We start from the raw sequence: 23,054 nt of genomic DNA, 5'->3' as shown, positions 1-23,054 counted from the left end.
ATAATTCCCCTATGAAAGTATGGACTGCTAAAGGTGCTATGTAGTATTCAACATGTGAAACTAGGTAGAGATAGACTCTAACTCGACAGACTACATGTATAGCACTCTTGGGGGTTAATATAGGGTATAGTTTTAAATGGTATGAGAGACCTTGTTCCTTTAGGCAAAATAGAGTTACTGATGGTCTAGTGAGTTTGCGTGTTCCACGTTAAAACATAACTTTTATTGAGTCAAACTTAATATAAAACACTGGAAATAAATTTAAAAACACACTTAGATGCTAAAGACTCAATGGTCAGCCTGTTCTTTGTAAGTAGATTTTAGCCAGATGGGTTCTAGGTTATACTGGAAACCTTCTGAAGTATAATTGCAACAAGTAAATGAACCTGATGCACACTTGTAACAAGAGGTCCTGTAAAAGTTGTGTGTATATCCGTGTAATGGACCTAACAGAGTAAAATATTCTGAAATGGTCTTAAATAGTATTAATTTTAATAAGACATTACTTGGTCATACACAACAGTTACTGTGTATTACAATTAAACCTGTGGTTAATACAGCTCTGTTTCTGTTATATCACCTTAATACTGTTTGCTGGTGGATAGTATGCTTTTTATGCTGACATAGGGTGATGAGATTACCTTGAATCTTATAAAAAGAAGTTAAAGCTACTGTAGTCAGCAGTTTTAACCCAATATATTCACTCTAAATGTCAGATTAAATGGTAGGTTAATAGTCCACATATCAGCAGCTTATACACCTGTGGTTATAACGTAACCGTTGTTATCAATTGGGTAAGAGAGGTGATCTTTGTATTGATATAAATGTGCACTTGTATATCGTTTTTTCCAGACAGTGTTTATTCACATTAATAAATATCATACACACTATTGTTACTCATATACGGTTCTGTCGTATCTTTTAGAGTGTGCTGTGTTACAATTTAAATGACTGATAAAGACACACTTTACATGTAACTTTGTAACCATAGTGTAACGGTTGTTGCCATTAAGTGACAGGGCTGTTTACTGGTTCTGTAGAGAGTTTTAGGTGTAGCTCTCTCCAACACAAAAGCTGTTTAATTACATCCCACTCTTGCACTGCCGGTTAGACCGGTTCGATTGGGGTTACTGCTAACCACACCACTCGGTATATAGCCGATGGAGTAGATGTAATTTAACCGGTAATATTAGGTTATATACCCATATTGTGTATCAAATATTTGGTTCCCAGTTTACCGGTAAATCTATATCTGTGTCGAGTGGCTCTCGCAGCTCTATCCCAAAACCAGATATACAAACTTAGTACATTTTGCGCATCAAGTCTGTTACGCGATTATCGAGCGTGTAAGGACCAACATAATTAAATTTTAACCTGAATAATGGCCCCCAAAGGCTAGTGTATACATAAACTTAGAGCAGGTTAGTTCCTATAGCGTTCTAAGGCTCATCTAAAAAATACAGGAGCTCCAGGACTCCTCACCAATTCCCTAACGTCCCTAACATGTTTCGCCCTAACGGCTTTCTCAAAGGGTGAGCGCGCCGCTCACTGACTGATTATTTAAAAGATTTTGGGTCCCGCCCTTCTAATGACGTCATAATTCTCAATGCTTTCTATTGGATCCCCGTATCATCACTGGTGAAGGCTGTATAGTGTGGTTAATACATTGCGATCCATTTCAGGACATTGGTGTATTCCTATCAGAACTGTCAGTCTATTGTTAAAGACCTTTTCATCTAGTCACGGTTCTTGAACTATTGTGACATATATTCCCATAATGTTATTTATTGGGACATGTATTTTGTACAAGCAAATATTTATTTTTTTATTTTTTTATTTATTTCAGAGGCAATAAAATTATTATTGTCATCCTGTTTTCCTTGTTTTTTACTTGCTTTGATGTAATAACTCATGTTAACTAAAATAATGTAACATTATATTATTAATTGCTAGATGAATGTGCAGTGCTGATGTCAGAATTTGTGTTTCTTGTGACAAAATAGTGGTAAATGAAAAATAATAAAAATTATTAAAAAAGTATTTATAAAAAAGTGAATAATCAACCAGAAGATCCAAGAATAAAGAATCTAGTGCGTTTGTGCTAGCTGGATATTTTTGTTTGTTTTAATCTAGTTATGTGACTGTGTTTGTGTTAGGTTAGCTTAAGAATTAGAAAGATTTAGTATAGATACCCATATTATTAGGTGATGGTATCTATTATGTAGTGTAATACTTAGTGCAAAGTTTCTATTCTTATGTGAATTTACTTAAGTCGAGTGAGTTGAACTTACTTTGAAGAATTTCTATTAGAAGTGATTGTGACAGTGTATGTTTACTAGCTTTGGTGACCAGGTATTGTAATGTTACCTTTTGATGGTTGTAGTAATCAGTTTTTTATAGGAATCTGTTATTTTTACTGTATATGGTTAGGTCTTATATTTGGTAGTCCCTAATAGTATGTGATCTTAACATATATAAATAATTTGACAGATACTGACAGTAGTCTTCGCATTGATTTAGCCAATCAGATCGATGGTTGTATAATATTTCCCAGATTGGGGTCCTATAGGGTTATGAGTATTGACCTCACACTTGAGGTCCTGTAGGATTGTGAATTACAATCTTTACAAAAAAGAAGAGAAGTTGTTATTCTCATTAAGACCTGAGGGTTGGACTGAATTCATTAAGAAAATCCATCTACTTTCTGCTTGTAGTAGTTTATTTTCTAAGTTTCCACCCCTTATACCCAGATTTATTTTTTTGTAGGCCAAAACATTTCAGATCACTTTGTCTACAATTGTGTTTTTTCATAAAATGTCTTGCTACTGATGTTAGTTGTTTTCCTGCTTGTAGGTCTTTTACTGCGTTTTTGATGTTTCTAAGATGCTCTTGCAATCTTGTTCTTATTTTTCTAGTTGACATCCCTATGTAAAATAGGTTACATGTACATTTGATTGCATAGATGATCCCCTCTGTTTGACAGTTAATGTGTGAATTTATTGTGTGGGTTTTGTTAAATCTATCCTTTACTGTATGTGTTTTCACCATGTGACAACATGTTGAGCATGTGCCACATTTAAAGGATCCTTTAGTAAAGGCCGTAGCTGTCTTTTTCTTTTGCAGATGGTTTGGGCTGATTAGATCTTTGAGATTACTACTTCTCCTATAACCAGTTAGGATTTTTGGTCCTAGAATTTTGTTTAGGATAGGATCTGATAGTACAATATGCCAATTATCTTGTAGGATTTTCCTTACTTGTGGGCTGGCTGGATTGTATGTAGAGATAAATCTAATGTTATCCTGTTGGGTTTTTTGTTTTTTTCTGTAGGAGCTCATTCCTGTCAGTGCATCTAGCTCGATGTTCTGCTTTTTTAATTGCTCTTTTACTGTAACCTCTGGCCAATAGTCTTGTTTTTACTTCTTTGGCCCTTTTGTTGTAGTTAATATCTGAGGAACAGTTTCTCCTCATTCTGAGGAATTCGCCCACCGGTAGGGCTTGTATAGTGTTTGGTGCATGTGCACTTGTACTGTGTAAGACACTATTAGTTGCTGTTGGTTTTCTATGCACATCCATAGATAAGAGTCCTTCTGTGGTTTTACTGATTTCTAAATCCAGAAAGTTGATCTTTGTTAGGCTGGTTTCATGAGTTAATTTGATATTGAGCCTATTCCTATTGAGATTTTGGAGAAAGAGATCTAATTCATTTTTGGTGCCTTCCCACATAAACAGTATGTCATCTATAAACCTCATCCAGAGGGGAATTTTCTCTAGAAACTGTGAGTTTTGATCAGAAAAGACATATTTTTGCTCCCACCATCCTAAAAATATGTTGGCGTAGGTAGGGGCACAAGCAGTACCCATTGCTGTTCCTCTTTCCTGTAGGAAGAAGCCATTATTAAAGGTAAAGTAATTGTGTTTGAGTACAAATTGGAGTAGGTGTAATACAAACTCGTCATGTAATCTGTCTTCCTCTGATCCCATGGTAAGGAACCACCTCACTGCTTCTAAGCCCAAATCATGTTCAATGCATGTATACAATGATTCTACGTCCGCCGTTGCCAACCATGTTTCAGATGAGATATGAATGTTTTCCAATCTTTTGAGTACATCTGTGGTGTCTTGGACATAGGATGTTATTTGAGTTAGATAGTTTCTCAATCTGTGATCTACAAACTGACTTGCTTTTTCAGTGAGACTGTTTATCCCTGAAACAATTGGTCGGCCTGGGGGATGTTGTTTGTTCTTATGAATTTTGGGGATCAGATAGAAGGTTGCCACTGTAGGTTTTGTAACTTTAAGAAAGTTGTACTCTTTATTGTCTATGATATTATCATTTTTGGCCCCTTGTATCAAGTTAATATACTTGTTCAAGTATTCTTGAGTTGGGTTGTACCCCAGTTTTGAATAACAACTCTGATCTCTTAATTGCTTATCTGTATCCAATCTGTACATGTTCATAGGCCATAGAACAATGTTGCCCCCCTTATCTGAATTTCTTATGATGACGTCTTGCCAGGATTGCATATCTTTCAATGCTTTACGTTCTTTCAATGTTAAATTCTGATTGGTATTTCTGTTATTTTCAGGGATAGACATTATCTTTGCACAGACAATCTCATTGTAGACTTGTAATTGAGAGCACATTTTAGGCATGAAAGAGGATTTGTTTTTAATTTTATTTCTCCAATTGTCCCTTGTTTCAGTTGATGTTTGCAGTTCACCTGTTTCAGTTACAGTTTGCATTTCACTTTCAGAGAGGAGAGTCTCTAGATTTTCCAAAGTGGTTCTTTCTTCGTCTGAGAGTGAATCTGAGTCACTTCCATTTTTAGTCAGATGGAATCTTTTCAGGGCAATCTTCCGGAGGAAAAGTTGAATATCTTTAATTATTTCAAATTTGTCTGTTGCAGGGGTCGGACAGAAGGTCATGCCTTTTGTGAGAACCTCTATGTGGTCTTTTGTTAAAAGTTTTGAGGATAAGTTGATAATTCTTAGGGAGTCTACTTCATCTGTGAGAAGGGACTTGGGGGTCTCTGGTATGGTTTCCAGCCTTTCTTGTTTGTTTTGTTGTGTGGTTGGCTTTTGTTGTTTCTTTTTGCCTTTCCCCCTGCCTCTTCTGGTATGTCTGAACTTGAAGAGGCCTTTCCTCCTAAAAAATCTTTCCTTTTACCCCTTGTAATTCTCATGTGGCTATCTGTTACTGGAATAGAAGGTTCGCTATCAGATTCGTGTGTTTCTGATTCCTCTCCTTCTGTGTCTGAGACATCACTTTGTATAATGTTTACCCTAGACGGTTTGTTAGTATTAGGGTTAAACTTCTTTTTCCATTTGTATACTTTGTTGTTAGCATAGTCATTTTTGTCTCTGGATAGTTTACCCTGTTTTGTTGATTTTATTTCCTCTTCATATTTGTCCAGCTCCTTCTGATATTGTTTGTAAAGTGGCTCAAATTCTTGTAACTTTTCAAATTCTTGTAGTTTGATGTTTATTTCTTGTATTTTACTCTCTAGTATATCATATTCAGCTTTGTCATGCTTAATTAGTATCTGCATTAATTTAGCTGAACACTCTGAGAGAGCTTTCTCCCATTCTATACTGTGCTCTGGATTTTTGAATTCGAAAGCAGGGAACAGTTGGATTCTTAGTCCTCTTGGGATTAAATTGAGTTCAATATATTTTTCAAAAAAGTGATGGTTCCACCATACTTTATCCTGTTTGTACATTAATTTGTGAATTTCCTTTAATGTTTGGTTCATAGAATCTGGGTTGTGTGAGGTATTAGTTTGTGGATTTTCAAAAACCAAGTTTAAATCAGTTTCTCTTTTTTGTTGCCTAGATGCTCTATCTGTTTCCCATTTGGAAGACATGATGTACAGTAGGTCTTGTTATATCGGTGTGCTCTGTTGATAAGAAAACCTGGTAACCAGGTTGTGCACAAATTTTACTAGAAAAAAGGGGGTATCAACGGCACTACTTAGCCTAATGTGGCTTAAATATTTCTAATTCCCTATTTAGCCCCAATTTGTCCTTAATATATATGGGGATAATTCCCCTATGAAAGTATGGACTGCTAAAGGTGCTATGTAGTATTCAACATGTGAAACTAGGTAGAGATAGACTCTAACTCGACAGACTACATGTATAGCACTCTTGGGGGTTAATATAGGGTATAGTTTTAAATGGTATGAGAGACCTTGTTCCTTTAGGCAAAATAGAGTTACTGATGGTCTAGTGAGTTTGCGTGTTCCACATTAAAACATAACTTTTATTGAGTCAAACTTAATATAAAACACTGGAAATAAATTTAAAAACACACTTAGATGCTAAAGACTCAATGGTCAGCCTGTTCTTTGTAAGTAGATTTTAGCCAGATGGGTTCTAGGTTATACTGGAAATCCTTCCTCTTTCATGCCTAAAATGTGCTCTCAATTACAAGTCTACAATGAGATTGTCTGTGCAAAGATAATGTCTATCCCTGAAAATAACAGAAATACCAATCAGAATTTAACATTGAAAGAACGTAAAGCATTGAAAGATATGCAATCCTGGCAAGACGTCATCATAAGAAATTCAGATAAGGGGGGCAACATTGTTCTATGGCCTATGAACATGTACAGATTGGAGACAGATAAGCAATTAAGAGATCAGAGTTGTTATTCAAAACTGGGGTACAACCCAACTCAAGAATACTTGAACAAGTATATTAACTTGATACAAGGGGCCAAAAATGATAATATCATAGACAATAAAGAGTACAACTTTCTTAAAGTTACAAAACCTACAGTGGCAACCTTCTATCTGATCCCCAAAATTCATAAGAACAAACAACATCCCCCAGGCCGACCAATTGTTTCAGGGATAAACAGTCTCACTGAAAAAGCAAGTCAGTTTGTAGATCACAGATTGAGAAACTATCTAACTCAAATAACATCCTATGTCCAAGACACCACAGATGTACTCAAAAGATTGGAAAACATTCATATCTCATCTGAAACATGGTTGGTAACGGCGGACGTTGAATCATTGTATACATGCATTGAACATGATTTGGGCTTAGAAGCAGTGAGGTGGTTCCTTACCATGGGATCAGAGGAAGACAGATTACATGACGAGTTTGTATTACACCTACTCAAATTTGTACTCAAACACAATTACTTTACCTTTAATAATGGCTTCTTCTTACAGGAAAGAGGAACAGCAATGGGTACTGCTTGTGCCCCTACCTACGCCAACATATTTTTAGGATGGTGGGAGCAAAAATATGTCTTTTCTGATCAAAACTCACAGTTTCTAGAGACAATTCCCCTCTGGATGAGGTTTATAGATGACATACTGTTTATGTGGGAAGGCACCAAAAATGAATTAGATCTCTTTCTCCAAAATCTCAATAGGAATAGGCTCAATATCAAATTAACTCATGAAACCAGCCTAACAAAGATCAACTTTCTGGATTTAGAAATCAGTAAAACCACAGAAGGACTCTTATCTATGGATGTGCATAGAAAACCAACAGCAACTAATAGTGTCTTACACAGTACAAGTGCACATGCACCAAACACTATACAAGCCCTACCGGTGGGCGAATTCCTCAGAATGAGGAGAAACTGTTCCTCAGATATTAACTACAACAAAAGGGCCAAATAAGTAACAACAAGACTATTGGCCAGAGGTTACAGTAAAAGAGCAATTAAAAAAGCAGAACATCGAGCTAGATGCACTGACAGGAATGAGCTCCTACAGAAAAAACAAAAAACCCAACAGGATAACATTAGATTTATATCTACATACAATCCAGCCAGCCCACAAGTAAGGAAAATCCTACAAGATAATTGGCATATTGTACTATCAGATCCTATCCTAAACAAAATTCTAGGACCAAAAATCCTAACTGGTTATAGGAGAAGTAGTAATCTCAAAGATCTAATCAGCCCAAGCCATCTGCAAAAGAAAAAGACAGCTACGGCCTTTACTAAAGGATCCTTTAAATGTGGCACATGCTCAACATGTTGTCACATGGTGAAAACACATACAGTAAAGGATAGATTTAACAAAACCCACACAATAAATTCACACATTAACTGTCAAACAGAGGGGATCATCTATGCAATCAAATGTACATGTAACCTATTTTACATAGGGATGTCAACTAGAAAAATAAGAACAAGATTGCAAGAGCATCTTAGAAACATCAAAAACGCAGTAAAAGACCTACAAGCAGGAAAACAACTAACATCAGTAGCAAGACATTTTATGAAAAAACACAATTGTAGACAAAGTGATCTGAAATGTTTTGGCCTACAAAAAAATAAATCTGGGCATAAGGGGTGGAAACTTAGAAAATAAACTACTACAAGCAGAAAGTAGATGGATTTTCTTAATGAATTCAGTCCAACCCTCAGGTCTTAATGAGAATAACAACTTCTCTTCTTTTTTGTAAAGATTGTAATTCACAATCCTACAGGACCTCAAGTGTGAGGTCAATACTCATAACCCTATAGGACCCCAATCTGGGAAATATTATACAACCATCGATCTGATTGGCTAAATCAATGCGAAGACTACTGTCAGTATCTGTCGAATTATTTATATATGTTAAGATCACATACTATTAGGGACTACCAAATATAAGACCTAACCATATACAGTAAAAATAACAGATTCCTATAAAAAACTGATTACTACAACCATCAAAAGGTAACATTACAATACCTGGTCACCAAAGCTAGTAAACATACACTGTCACAATCACTTCTAATAGAAATTCTTCAAAGTAAGTTCAACTCACTCGACTTAAGTAAATTCACATAAGAATAGAAACTTTGCACTAAGTATTACACTACATAATAGATACCATCACCTAATAATATGGGTATCTATACTAAATCTTTCTAATTCTTAAGCTAACCTAACACAAACACAGTCACATAACTAGATTAAAACAAACAAAAATATCCAGCTAGCACAAACGCACTAGATTCTTTATTCTTGGATCTTCTGGTTGATTATTCACTTTTTTATAAATACTTTTTTAATAATTTTTATTATTTTTCATTTACCACTATTTTGTCACAAGAAACACAATTTCTGACATCAGCACTGCACATTCATCTAGCAATTAATAATATAATGTTACATTATTTTAGTTAACATGAGTTATTACATCAAAGCAAGTAAAAAACAAGGAAAACAGGATGACAATAATAATTTTATTGCCTCTGAAATAAATAAAAAAATAAAAAAATAAATATTTGCTTGTACAAAATACATGTCCCAATAAATAACATTATGGGAATATATGTCACAATAGTTCAAGAACCGCGACTAGATGAAAAGGTCTTTAACAATAGACTGACAGTTCTGATAGGAATACACCAATGTCCTGAAATGGATCGCAATGTATTAACCACACTATACAGGGACCCAAAATCTTTTAAATAATCAGTCAGTGAGCGGCGCGCTCACCCTTTGAGAAAGCCGTTAGGGCGAAACATGTTAGGGACGTTAGGGAATTGGTGAGGAGTCCTGGAGCTCCTGTATTTTTTAGATGAGCCTTAGAACGCTATAGGAACTAACCTGCTCTAAGTTTATTTATACACTAGCCTTTGGGGGCCATTATTCAGGTTAAAATTTAATTATGTTGGTCCTTACACGCTCGATAATCGCGTAACAGACTTGATGCGCAAAATGTACTAAGTTTGTATATCTGGTTTTGGGATAGAGCTGCGAGAGCCACTCGACACAGATATAGATTTACCGGTAAACTGGGAACCAAATATTTGATACACAATATGGGTATATAACCTAATATTACCGGTTAAATTACATCTACTCCATCGGCTATATACCGAGTGGTGTGGTTAGCAGTAACCCCAATCGAACCGGTCTAACTGGCAGTGCAAGAGTGGGATGTAATTAAACAGCTTTTGTGTTGGAGAGAGCTACACCTAAAACTCTCTACAGAACCAGTAAACAGCCCTGTCACTTAATGGCAACAACCGTTACACTATGGTTACAAAGTTACATGTAAAGTGTGTCTTTATCAGTCATTTAAATTGTAACACAGCACACTCTAAAAGATACGACAGAACCGTATATGAGTAACAATAGTGTGTATGATATTTATTAATGTGAATAAACACTGTCTGGAAAAAACGATATACAAGTGCACATTTATATCAATACAAAGATCACCTCTCTTACCCAATTGATAACAACGGTTACGTTATAACCACAGGTGTATAAGCTGCTGATATGTGGACTATTAACCTACCATTTAATCTGACATTTAGAGTGAATATATTGGGTTAAAACTGCTGACTACAGTAGCTTTAACTTCTTTTTATAAGATTCAAGGTAATCTCATCACCCTATGTCAGCATAAAAAGCATACTATCCACCAGCAAACAGTATTAAGGTGATATAACAGAAACAGAGCTGTATTAACCACAGGTTTAATTGTAATACACAGTAACTGTTGTGTATGACCAAGTAATGTCTTATTAAGATTAATACTATTTAAGACCATTTCAGAATATTTTACTCTGTTAGGTCCATTACACGGATATACACACAACTTTTACAGGACCTCTTGTTACAAGTGTGCATCAGGTTCATTTACTTGTTGCAATTATACTTCAGAAGGTTTCCAGTATAACCTAGAACCCATCTGGCTAAAATCTACTTACAAAGAACAGGCTGACCATTGAGTCTTTAGCATCTAAGTGTGTTTTTACATTTATTTCCAGTGTTTTATATTAAGTTTGACTCAATAAAAGTTATGTTTTAACGTGGAACACGCAAACTCACTAGACCATCAGTAACTCTATTTTGCCTAAAGGAACAAGGTCTCTCATACCATTTAAAACTATACCCTATATTAACCCCCAAGAGTGCTATACATGTAGTCTGTCGAGTTAGAGTCTATCTCTACCTAGTTTCACATACTTTCTTATCATTGGCTCACCTGATATGTTCAGCTAGCTCTCAGTAATGCATCGCCGCTCCTCCAGCAAAAGATACCAAAGGAATGAAGCAAATTGAATAAGAGAAGTAAATTGGAATGTTTTTTTTTTAATTGTTCCATCTAAAACATGGTAGAAAGGAAATGTTGGTTTCATGTCCCTTTAATGTACTAGTTAGAGGTCATTCTTGTTGCACTTTATGCTGTTTTTTTTGCATTTAAAGGGATAATAACCATATGGTAAATAACTTGAAACTGATGCAGAATACCTGTAAAAAGCTGACTAGAAAATATCACCTGAGCATCTCTATGCAAAACAAGGATATTTCACCCCAAAATGTCCTCAGTAGCCACATCCCACTGTAAAGGGACTTTAAACAGCCAATCACTTTATTACCTTCCTCAGTGTAAGGAAGTTTCCTGTGACATCTTGTGAGATTATAGTGCAAGATCACAGTACATGATGCTGATTGGCTGTTGTCACCATGCAGACGACAGTGAAAAAGAGCAGGATTTACTGTAGCGAGATGAAGACATTTTGAGGTAAATATCTTCTTTATTTACATAGAGGTGTTCATGTGATATTTTTAGTCAGCTTTTTACAGATATGCTGCATCATTTTTAAGTGAATTAATATATGGGTAACATTCCCCTTTAATGTGTTCTGAAGGACATGGGAATGGTGGGATTTACTGCAGTAGCCTAGCACCTCTGCATATAATTATTATTAGAGCGCCAGCAGATTCTTCAGCTCTGTTAACATGATCTAATATGCAAGGTAACATTTATGGGAGACAAATGGGTAGAGGCCCCTGCCGAGAGTTGCACTGTTGTAAATCAGCTCTATGAAGGTGATCTACATACAACTTGTCTTGTAGGCTACATGCTAAGGGGGTTCAGGGGATGACAAAAGGATGAGAGGAACTGAGGTAAAAAAATGTTAGTATATATCATATGTGTATCCCTGAACAGTAGAGTCTTTAAGGAGAGCTTGAAACTTTGAAAATTAAAGGAGAATCTTGTGGAGCGAGGCAGAGAGTTCCACAAGATTGGGGCCAATCTGGAAAAGTCCTGTAGACCGGAATGTAAGGAGGTTACGAGAGGAGGAGGTCATGAGCACAGCGAAGGGGACAGGAGGGAGAGTATCTGGAGACAAGGTCTGAGATATAGGGGGAGCAGAGCCATATGTATGTTAGAGTCAGAATTTTGTGTTTAATTCTGGAGGCTAGAGGAAGCCACTGAAGGAATTGTCAGAGAGGTGCAGCAGAAGAAGAGCGATGTGTAAGGAAGATCAGCCTAAACTGTAAATGAGATAGACGACAGCTAATTACATCAAAGAGGACGGAGTTGCAATAGTCAAGGCGGGAAATGATGAGAGCATGGATTAAAATCTTAGTTGTGTCTTTTGTGAGGAAGTGGTGAATTTTGGAGATGCTTTTTTTAAGGTGGAAGCAGCAGGAATTGACTAAAGACTGGATGTGGGGAGAAATAGATCAAGTGTGACCCCAAGACATAAGCATGCAGGGTAATGATGTTATTATCAATAGTTATAGAAAGTTAGAGAGTAGATAAGGAGTTCAGTTGTGGAGAGATTTAGCTTAAAGGGCCACTGTAAGTAAATATTTTCTATGCCTGTTACTAACTAACTACCCCAAATACGCTTTTTATCAATAGCATTTCATTAACATATCTCTACCGTATATCAGAAATCTTGTCTGCAAATTTAATTGTTTTCCAAACCCACTCCGTGGGTATCCTTTGCTCTGTACCAATCCAATTACAATACCTAGGTTTCAAAATGGCGCTTTAAACACAAAGTTATTGGTTTAAGTATTTTGAACATGCAGTGCTGAAAATAGTGGGCAGGATAACGTGACATCATCGGCGAATAAAAGATATAACTTTTAGAACGTTATGAAACTTCGTTTTGGAGAAAATATAGGTCAGTAGGTTTTAATTAATGTTTATTAACTTTAATATGTTAGTTGTTTAGCTTAAAAATTATAACAGAAAGTAATCCTTTAAGGTAGTGAGAGGACAACCAGGATGAAATTTAAGGGAGGCAGTTAGTGACACAGGTTAGTAAGGAAGGTGGTTGATGTAGTGCAGAGAGGTAGATTTGGGTATCATCAGCGTACAAATTATTTTGAAACCCATGGGACTTTAATAAGGAACCTAAGGATAACATATAGATTGAGAAGAGCAGAGGACCAAGGACAGAGCCTTATGGCACCCCAAGAGAAAGTGGTAAAGGGTCAGAGGAGGCGCCAGAGAAGGCTACACTAAAGGTCTGGTTAGACGAGTAGGAAGAGAAACACAAGAGGGCTGTGTCACAGATGCCAAAGGATTGGAGGGTTTGGAGCAAGAGAGGGTGGTCAACAGTATCAAAGGTTGCAGACAACTCAAGAAGGATTGACAGAGAGAAGTGGCCTTTTGATTTTGCTGTGATTAGGTCATTAGTAACCTTGATGATTGCTGTATCTGTGTTGGGTCATATAATGAATGTATCCTCTATATTGCAGGTGATATTGTTGGTCTCTATGAATCAACCAGCCCCAGCGAACCTCTTGGCACCGGGATAGTGGCTGGTATAACACAGAAGGTTATTAATGTGGCTTTTGATGAGACCCAGAATGACTTTTTAAACCTGGGAACTGAAACTACTTACAGACTTCTGAAGTTAGCAAATGATGTCACATACAAAAGAAATAAGAAGTGAGTTCTTTGTTCACCTTCTTGTTCTCCTTCTTGTTCTAAGTTGTTTTTTAAGCAATAATTTAAAGGGACATATGAACATGTATGAATATAAAATGTTAATTCATTTAATGACAAATATTTCAAGTGACAGTAAAGTCAAAGTTTAACTTACATTTTAAACACTGTTCTGTTGTCAAATTTGTTTAGTTCTCTTGGTATCCTTTGTTTAAAAGCATACCTAGGTAGTCTTAAGAGCAGCAATGTGCTACTTGGATCTAACTGCCGATTGGTGCCTGCACATATATGCCTCTTGTCATTGGCTCACTAGATGGGGTCAGCTAGCTCCCAGTAGTGCATTGCGGCTCCTGAGTCTACCTAGTTTTAAACATTTACAAAGGATACCAAGAGAACAGAGCAAATGTATTGAGAGATGAGAATTAGAAAGTTGTATAAAATTGTGCACTCTTAACTGAATCATGAATGTTTAAAGGGACACTGAACCCAAAATTTTTCTTTCGTGATTCAGATAGAGCTTGCAATTTTAAGCAACTTTCTAATTTACTCCTATTATCATTTTTTCTTTGTTCTCTTGCTATCTTTATATGAAAAAAGAAGGCATCTAAGCTTTTTTTCTTGGTTCAGAATGCTGGACAGCAGTTTTTGATTGGTGGATGAATTTATCTACCAATCAGCAAGGACAACCTAGGTTGTTCACCAAAAATGGGCCGGCATCTAAACTTACATTCTTGCATTTCAAATAAAGATACCAAGAGAATGAAGACAATTTGATAATAGGAGTCAATTAGAAAGTTGCTTAAAATTTCATGCTCTATCTGAATCACAAAAGAAAAAATTTGGGTTCAGTGTCCCTTTAATTTTAATTTTTATGCCCCTTTTAATGGCAAAATATTTTAACTATTTTATTAGTTGTAATGGGAACCTACAAGAAATACTGAGTATTTTACCTTTAACCAGAACTGAAATCAGTGTAAATGTCTCTACAATACACACTACTAGAATAGCTCATATATCGGCTCTGGGGCGCATACATGAGTATTTTACAGGAGTACAAGTAGTAGAGAAGCAAAACACATCAAGCCTCTCTAAATTTCAGGCAGTTTAAAGGGGACATTTTTACAATTCTGCTTTATCTTCACTATTAAATACATTGTATCTAACCATTATATGCCTTTTAAATGGACAGCATCACATAAAGCAGATAATACAGAGCAGCCTTAAAGGGACACTGAACCCAAATTTTTTTCTTTTGTGATTCAGATAGAGCATGCAATTTTAGGCAACTTTCTAATTTACTCCTATTATCAAATGTTCTTCATTCTCTTGGTATCTTTATTTGAAAAGCAAGAATGTAAGTTTAGATGCCGGACCATTTTTGGTGAACAACCTAGGTTGTTCTTGCTGATTGGTGGATTGATTTAACCAACCAAAAAAATAACTTAGATGCAAATAAAGATAGCAAGAGAACGAAGAAAAATTGATAATAGGAGTAAATTAGAAAGTTGCTTAAAATTGCTGCTCTTTCTGAATCATGAAATAAAAAAAGGGACACTGAACCCAATTTTTTTCTTTTGTGATTCAGATTGAGCATGACATTTTAAGCAACTTTCTAATTTACTCCTATTATAAACATTTCTTCATTCTCTTGGTATCTTTATTTGAAATGCAAGAATGTAAGTTTAGATGCCGGCCCATTTTTGGTAAACAACATGGGTTGTTCTTGCTGATTGGTGGATAAATTCATCCACCAATAAAAACATGCTCTCCAGAGTTCTGAACCAAAACAAAAACTTTGATGCCGCCTTTTTCCAAATAAAGATAGCAAGAGAACAAAGAAAATTGATAATAGGAGTAAATTAGAAAGTTGTTTAAAATTACATGCTCTATCTAAATCACGAAACAAAACATTTGGGTTCAGTGTCCCTTTAAGGTTACTTGCACCAAGAGTTTTCTATATATAAACCACACATTCTAACACTAATGCTTCACAAACTTTAGTAATTTTGTAAGAGGTAATCATTATGAGCTTAAAAATATGAATATTAAATATATTGATTGCCCAAGTTGAGCTTTGTAAATTTAACATAACAGAAACAAATAAAAGATCTTGACTTTTAACAATTTAGCAATTTGACTTTTATAATGACATCACACAGAGAAATGCACAATCCATCATTAACACAGTTTCACAGTGTCCACAAACAAACACTCTATGTAAATTATGTTCTCTGTATAAAATACAATACAATTATTCTGGCTCTGTCAAAAGATGTAGATTAATTCTACTCTTGTAAACACATGGTAAATTCCAGGTATTAACATAAATAAATAGAAAAAAGGGGTGGTTTACAACTGCTTTATAGCTCTTTCAAGGAATATTTAAAAGTATAACCATTTTATTTTAAATTATTAAAAACTCAACAAAGTATCAATTATTAAGTGAAAGAGAGAGAGAGAGAGAGAGATCAAAATGTCCCAAACAACACCGGAAAAAGATACATAAAGACTATACAGTGCCTCATTATTCGGGGCTGATAACCGGATACCTCTGTATCAGTTGGGGGCTCTGTCAGTGGGCACTTAAAATCTAGTATAAAAGAAGAAGAAAAATAAGATACGCGTTTCGGACCAAAAGCGGGCCTTTATCAAGCTAAATAATGTTAATTTGTAGCATTTTTAATATTTTAAGATATGGTAGTTATACTTTTAAATATTCATTGTAAACCTCCCCTTTTCTTTAATTATTTTAGCTTGTATTAAAGTGATTGTAAACTTTACTGAATTAAAGGCCAGTATTAACCCCTTAACGACCAAGGACGTACGCCACACGTCCTCAAAAAAAATACAGTTAATGACCGAGGACGTGTGGTGTACGTCCTTGGTCTGGAAAGCAGCTGGAAGCGATCCTGCTCACTTCCAGCTGCTTTCCGGTTATTGCAGTGATGCCTCGATATCGAGGCATCCTGCAATAACCCCCCTTGGCCATCCGATGCAGAGAGAGCCACTCTGTGGCCCTCTCTGCACCGGACATCGGTGGCCGGTATCGTTGGTGGGTGGGAGGAAGTCTGGGAGGCGGGTGGGCGGCCATCGATGTGCCGAATGAAGTGGAGGGGGGTGGGATCGGGGGCGGGACAGACGGGAGCTTGCACGGGAGCGCGCGCGTGCACGGGGGGTGGCGGGCGGCGGGCGGGCGCGTGCACGGGGCGGGAGCGAACCGCTACACTGCAGAAAAATAAAGGTTAATAAAAGTTAAAAAACAAACATTTAAAAAAATATATAAATAATCTAAGGAATCTGGAAGGGGTGGGGGGTTGATCTGGGGGGGGGGAGCTACACTACAGAAAAGGGCAATTAAATAAAAAAAAAACACTTTTTTTACTAAACTGGGTACTGGCAGACAGCTGCCAGTACCCAAGATGGCGCCCATTAAGGCAGAGGGGGAGGGTTAGAGATCTGTTTGGTGGGGGATCAGTGAGGGTGGGGGCTAAGGGGGGATCCTACACAGTAGCATATGTAAATATGCTAAGAAAAAAAAAATAAAAAAAATAAATATAGCTTTTATTTTAGTACTGGCAGAGTTTCTGCCAGTACTTAAGATGGCGGGGACAATTGTGGGGTGGGGGAGGGAAGAGAGCTGTTTGGGAGGGATCAGGGGGTCTGATGTTTCAGGTGGGAGGCTGAGCTCTACACTAAAGCTAAAATTAACCCTGCAAGCTCCCTACAAGCTACATAATTAACCCCATCACTGCTAGCCATAATACACGTGTGATGCGCAGCGGCATTTGGCGGCCTTCTAATTACCAAAAAGCAACGCCAAAGTCATATATGTCTGCTATTTCTGAACAAAGGGGATCCCAGAGAAGCATTTACAACCATTTGTGCCAAAATTGCACAAGCTGTTTGTAAATAATTTCAGTGAGAAACCTAAAGTTTGTGAAAAAGTTTGTGAAATAGGGAACGTTTTTTTTTAATTTGATCGCATTTGGCGGTGAAATGGTGGCATGAAATATACCAAAATGGGCCTAGATCAATACTTTGGGTTGTCTACTACACTACACTAAAGCTAAAATTAACCCTACAAGCTACATAATTAACCCCTTCACTGCTGGGCATAATACACGTGTGGTGCGCAGTGGCATTTAGCGGCCTTCTAATTACCAAAAAGCAATGCCAAAGCCATATATGTCTGCTATTTCTGAACAAAGGGGATCCCAGAGAAGCATTTACAACCATTTGTGCCATAATTGCACAAGCTGTTTGTAAATGATTTCAGTGAGAAACCTAAAATTGTGAAAAATTTAACGCTTTTTTAATTTGATCGCATTTGGCGGTGAAATGGTGGCATGAAATATACCAAAATTGGCCTAGATCAATACTTGGGGTTGTGTACTACACTACACTAAAGCTAAAATTACCTCTAAAAGCTCCCTACATGCTCCCTAATTAACCCCTTCACTACTGGGCATAATACACGTGTAGTGCGCAGTGGCATTTAGCAGCCTTCTAATTGCTAAAAAGCAATGCCAAAGCCATATATGTCTGCTATTTCTGAACAAAAGGGATCCCAGAGAAGAATTTACAACCATTTAAGCCATAATTGCACAAGCTGTTTGTAAATAATTTCAGTGAGAAACCAAAAGTTTGTGAAAAAATTAGTGAAAAAGTGAACGATTTTTTGTATTTAATCGCATTTGGCGGCGAAATGGTGGCATGAAATATACCAAAATGGGCCTAGATCAATACTTTGGGATGTCTACTAAAAAAAAATATATACATGTCAATGGATATTCAGAGATTCCTGAAAGATATTAGTGTTCTAATGTAACTAGCGCTAATTTTGAAAAATAATGGTTTGGAAATAGCAAAGTGCTACTTGTATTTATGGCCCTATAACTTACAAAAAAAGCAAAGAAGATGTAAACATTGGGTATTTCTAAACTCAGGACAAAATTTAGAAACTATTTAGCATGAGTGTTTTTTGGTGGTTGTAGATGTGTAACAGATTTTGGGGGTCAAAGTTAGAAAAAGTGTGTTTTTTTCCATTTTTTCCTCATATTTTATAATTTTTTTTATAGTAAATTATAAGATATGATGAAAATTATGGTATCTTTAGAAAGTCCATTTAATGGTGAGAAAAACGGTATATAATATATGTGGGTACAGTAAATGAGTAAGAAGAAAATTACAGCTAAACACAAACACCGCAGAAATGTAAAAATAGCCTTGGTCCCAAACGGACAGAAAATGGAAAAGTGCTGTGGTCATTAAGGGGTTAAATAATACTCTTAAAAACAGGGGCAATTTAATTCAGTAAAGTTTAAAAAGATGTTTATTTTTTAAAATATTTACCGTTATGGTAAACATAATGCTGATCCTCCGCCCGCATCTGCTGATTCATTAGCATATCAATGATGAAACCGGCTTCCTCCAATCGTTGCTTTGCCCCACGAGCTGGATGCCAAAGGGGGCATACAACAATTGGAGGAAGCCGGATTTGTTGTTGATCTGCTAATGAAGCAGCAGATGCGGGCGAAGGTTCTGCGTTATGTTTGCCATAACGCAATGATAAGTATTTTAAAAATAAGCATCATTGTAAACTTAAATGAATTAAAGTACCCCTGTTTTTAGGAGTATGATTTAATACTGGTCTTTAATTCAGTAAAGTTTACAAACACTTTAACTATTTTAGGAGAATGTAGCACCGGGCTAGTTTGCTTGTTGGCTCAGTTCTTTAATTTCACAGTGCCACCTCCTTGTCAAATCAAGGTATTGCAATAGATTTGCTTGTTTCCTTAAAGGGATATGAAACCCTATTTTTTTCTTTCATGATTCAGATAGAGCATGTGATTTTAAACAACTTTCAAATTTACTTCTATTATATAATTTGTTTTGTTCTTTTGGTATTCTTTGTTGAAAAGGATATCTAGATAGGCTCATAAGCTTCTGATTGGTGGCTGCACATATATTTAGGTTTCATAACCCTTTAAATGATCAGCGTCCTGAAATTAACTGGATTATGTTATCATTTTGATGATTTCTTCATAGGGCTCTGTTGACCCTTGGACAGTACCATTCCGGACCTGCATCGAGCCTCATAGAGATCCTCTTTGGCTCATCTGAGCCCAGTGGCACACCACTAGCACGTAAGGCTTGCCTCTTCTGGTCGCTATTTCTGTGTATACATCATTTATATATTAATAAGAGTTGCAACAAATTCTGAATAGATGAAAACAAACAAGCACAAACAAATGATGTTATAAATTATATAAGAAACGTTAATAGGTTAAAATGTTGTCTGACTCCTCATACAAACTGCACCTGTATACAGTTTATAAATACCAACTAAAAAGTAAAAAAGATTATGAGGAGCGCTCACAATGGCTAAAGACAAATTATTTTATTGTTACCACACAAAAATAGTCAAAGCATTTAAAATAGAGTGCGCACTCTTATACACAAAATATTTTAAAAATTAATTCCATAAGATAAGATTCCATAAGATATTGTTATACAATTAAAATGTTCTTTTGGTAAAAAACGATCTTAAAATTGATTAGCCTCTGTACTCCCTTTAGTGAGCAACATAAAACGTTTAGGGAAATTAAGCTGTATATCACACAGTTCCTTTGAAAGCAAAGAGATCCTTTTTTGTGCCTCGAGACAAAAGAGAGGTAAGACACTCATTGTCATCGGAAGGCGGGGATCGTGACTTTTGCTATACATCGGAACACAAGAGTGAATCAGCTGTTAAAAAGTTACAACAAAGTGACGCTCTCAGAACAAGGATTATAAAGATCAAGTTAACAAAAAGTCCTAGGCATAATCTATTGGGATACTTTAAAGACTAAGGCCTAGATTTGGAGTTTGGCGGTAAAAGGGCTGTTAACGCTCCGCGGGCTTTTTTCTGGCCGCACCATAAAATTAACTCTGGTATCGAGAGTTCAAACAAATGCTGCGTTAGGCTCCAAAAAAGGAGCGTAGAGCATTTTTACCGCAAATGCAACTCTCGATACCAGAGTTGCTTACGGACGCGGCCAGCCTCAAAAACGTGCTCGTGCACGATTCCCCCATAGGAAACAATGGGACTGTTTGAGCTGAAAAAAAACCTAACACCTGCAAAAAAGCAGCGTTCAGCTCCTAACGCAGCCCCATTGTTTCCTATGGGGAAACACTTCCTACGTCTGCACCTAACACTCTAACATGTACCCCGAGTCTAAACGCCCCTAACCTTACACTTATTAACCCCTAATCTGCCGCTCCGTAAATAATAATATGACCCCTGCATATTATTATTAACCCCTAATCTGCCGCTCCGTAAACCGCCGCAACCTACGTTATCCCTATGTACCCCTAATCTGCTGCCCTAACATCGCCGACCCCTATATTATATTTATTAACCCCTAATCTGCCCCCCTCAACGTCGCCGACACCTGCCTACACTTATTAACCCCTAATCTGCCGACCGGACCTCACCGCTACTATAATAAAGTTATTAACCCCTAATCCGCCTCACTAACCCTATCATAAATAGTATTAACCCCTAATCTGCCCTCCCTAACATCGCCGATACCTAACTTCAATTATTAACCCCTAATCTGACGACCGGAGCTCACCGCTAGTCTAATAAATTGATTAACCCCTAAAGCTAAGTCTAACCCTAACACTAACACCCCCCTAACTTAAATATAATTTACATCTAACGAAATAAATTAACTCTTATTAAATAAATTATTCCTATTTAAAGATAAATACTTACCTGTAAAATAAATCCTAATATAGCTACAATATAAATTATAATTATATTATAGCTATTTTAGGATTAATATTTATTTTACAGGCAACTTGGTATTTATTTTAACTAGGTACAATAGCTATTAAATAGTTAAGAACTATTTAATAGTTACCTAGTTAAAATAATAACAAATTTACCTGTAAAATAAATCCTAACCTAAGATATAATTAAACCTAACACTACCCTATCAATAAAATAATTAAATAAACTACCTACAATTACCTACAATTAACCTAACACTACACTATCAATAAATTAATTAAACACAATTCCTACTAATAAATACAATTACATAAACTAGCTAAAGTACAAAAAATAAAAAAGAACTAAGTTACAAAAAATAAAAAAATATTTACAAACATAAGAAAAATATTACAACAATTTTAAACTAATTACACCTACTCTAAGCCCCCTAATAAAATAACAAAGCCCCCCAAAATAAAAAATTCCCTACCCTATTCTAAATTAAAAAAGTTACAAGCTCTTTTACCTTACCAGCCCTGAACAGGGCCCTTTGCGGGGCATGCCCCAAGAATTTCAGCTCTTTTGCCTGTAAAAGAATAAATACAATACCCCCCCCCCCCCCCAACATTACAACCCACCACCCACATACCCCTAATCTAACCCAAACCCCCCTTAAATAAACCTAACACTAAGCCCCTGAAGATCTTCCTACCTTGTCTTCACCATACCAGGTTCACCGATCCGTCCTGGCTCCAACATCTTCATCCAACCCAAGCGGGGGTTGGCAATCCATCATCCGGTGCTGAAGAGGTCCAGAAGAGGCTCCAAAGTCTTCCTCCTATCCGGCAAGAAGAGGACATCCGGACCGGCAAACATCTTCTCCAAGCGGCATCTTCGATCTTCTTCCATCCGGTGCGGAGCGGGTCCATCTTGAAGCAGGCGACGCGGATCCATCCTCTTCTTCCGTTGTCTCCCGACTAATGACGGTTCCTTTAAGGGACGTCATCCAAGATGGCGTCCCTCGAATTCCGATTGGCTGATAGGATTCTATCAGCCAATCGGAATTAAGGTAGGAATTTTCTGATTGGCTGATGGAATCAGCCAATCAGAATCAAGTTCAATCCGATTGGCTGATCCAATCAGCCAATCAGATTGAGCTCGCATTCTATTGGCTGTTCCGATCAGCCAATAGAATGCGAGCTCAATCTGATTGGCTGATTGGATCAGCCAATCGGATTGAACTTGATTCTGATTGGCTGATTCCATCAGCCAATCAGAAAATTCCTACCTTAATTCCGATTGACTGATAGAATCCTATCAGCCAATCGGAATTCGAGGGACGCCATCTTGGATGACGTCCCTTAAAGGAACCGTCATTAGTCGGGAGACAACGGAAGAAGAGGATGGATCCGCGTCGCCTGCTTCAAGATGGACCCGCTCCGCACCGGATGGAAGAAGATCGAAGATGCCGCTTGGAGAAGATGTTTGCCGGTCCGGATGTCCTCTTCTTGCCGGATAGGAGGAAGACTTTGGAGCCTCTTCTGGACCTCTTCAGCACCGGATGATGGATCGCCAACCCCCGCTTGGGTTGGATGAAGATGTTGGAGCCAGGACGGATCGGTGAA

The 23,054-nt window shown here is 36.9% G+C and overlaps 1 protein-coding gene across 1 annotated transcript in view; it reads left to right on the top strand.

The window, feature by feature from the left end:
* The window catches only part of IGHMBP2 (immunoglobulin mu DNA binding protein 2), a 166,514-nt gene that overhangs the window by 6,838 nt on the left and 136,622 nt on the right, over window positions 1–23,054 (top strand). Inside the window, exons 4-5 of the mRNA XM_053720443.1 lie at window positions 13,481–13,673; window positions 19,719–19,816. Coding sequence (XP_053576418.1) covers window positions 13,481–13,673; window positions 19,719–19,816 — 291 coding nt within the window. The remainder of the gene's footprint in view (window positions 1–13,480; window positions 13,674–19,718; window positions 19,817–23,054) is intronic.

Source organism: Bombina bombina, chromosome 7, assembly GCF_027579735.1.
Source record: "Bombina bombina isolate aBomBom1 chromosome 7, aBomBom1.pri, whole genome shotgun sequence".
Lineage (NCBI taxonomy): Eukaryota > Metazoa > Chordata > Amphibia > Anura > Bombinatoridae > Bombina > Bombina bombina.
This window is presented reverse-complemented; position numbering and strand designations above follow the sequence as displayed.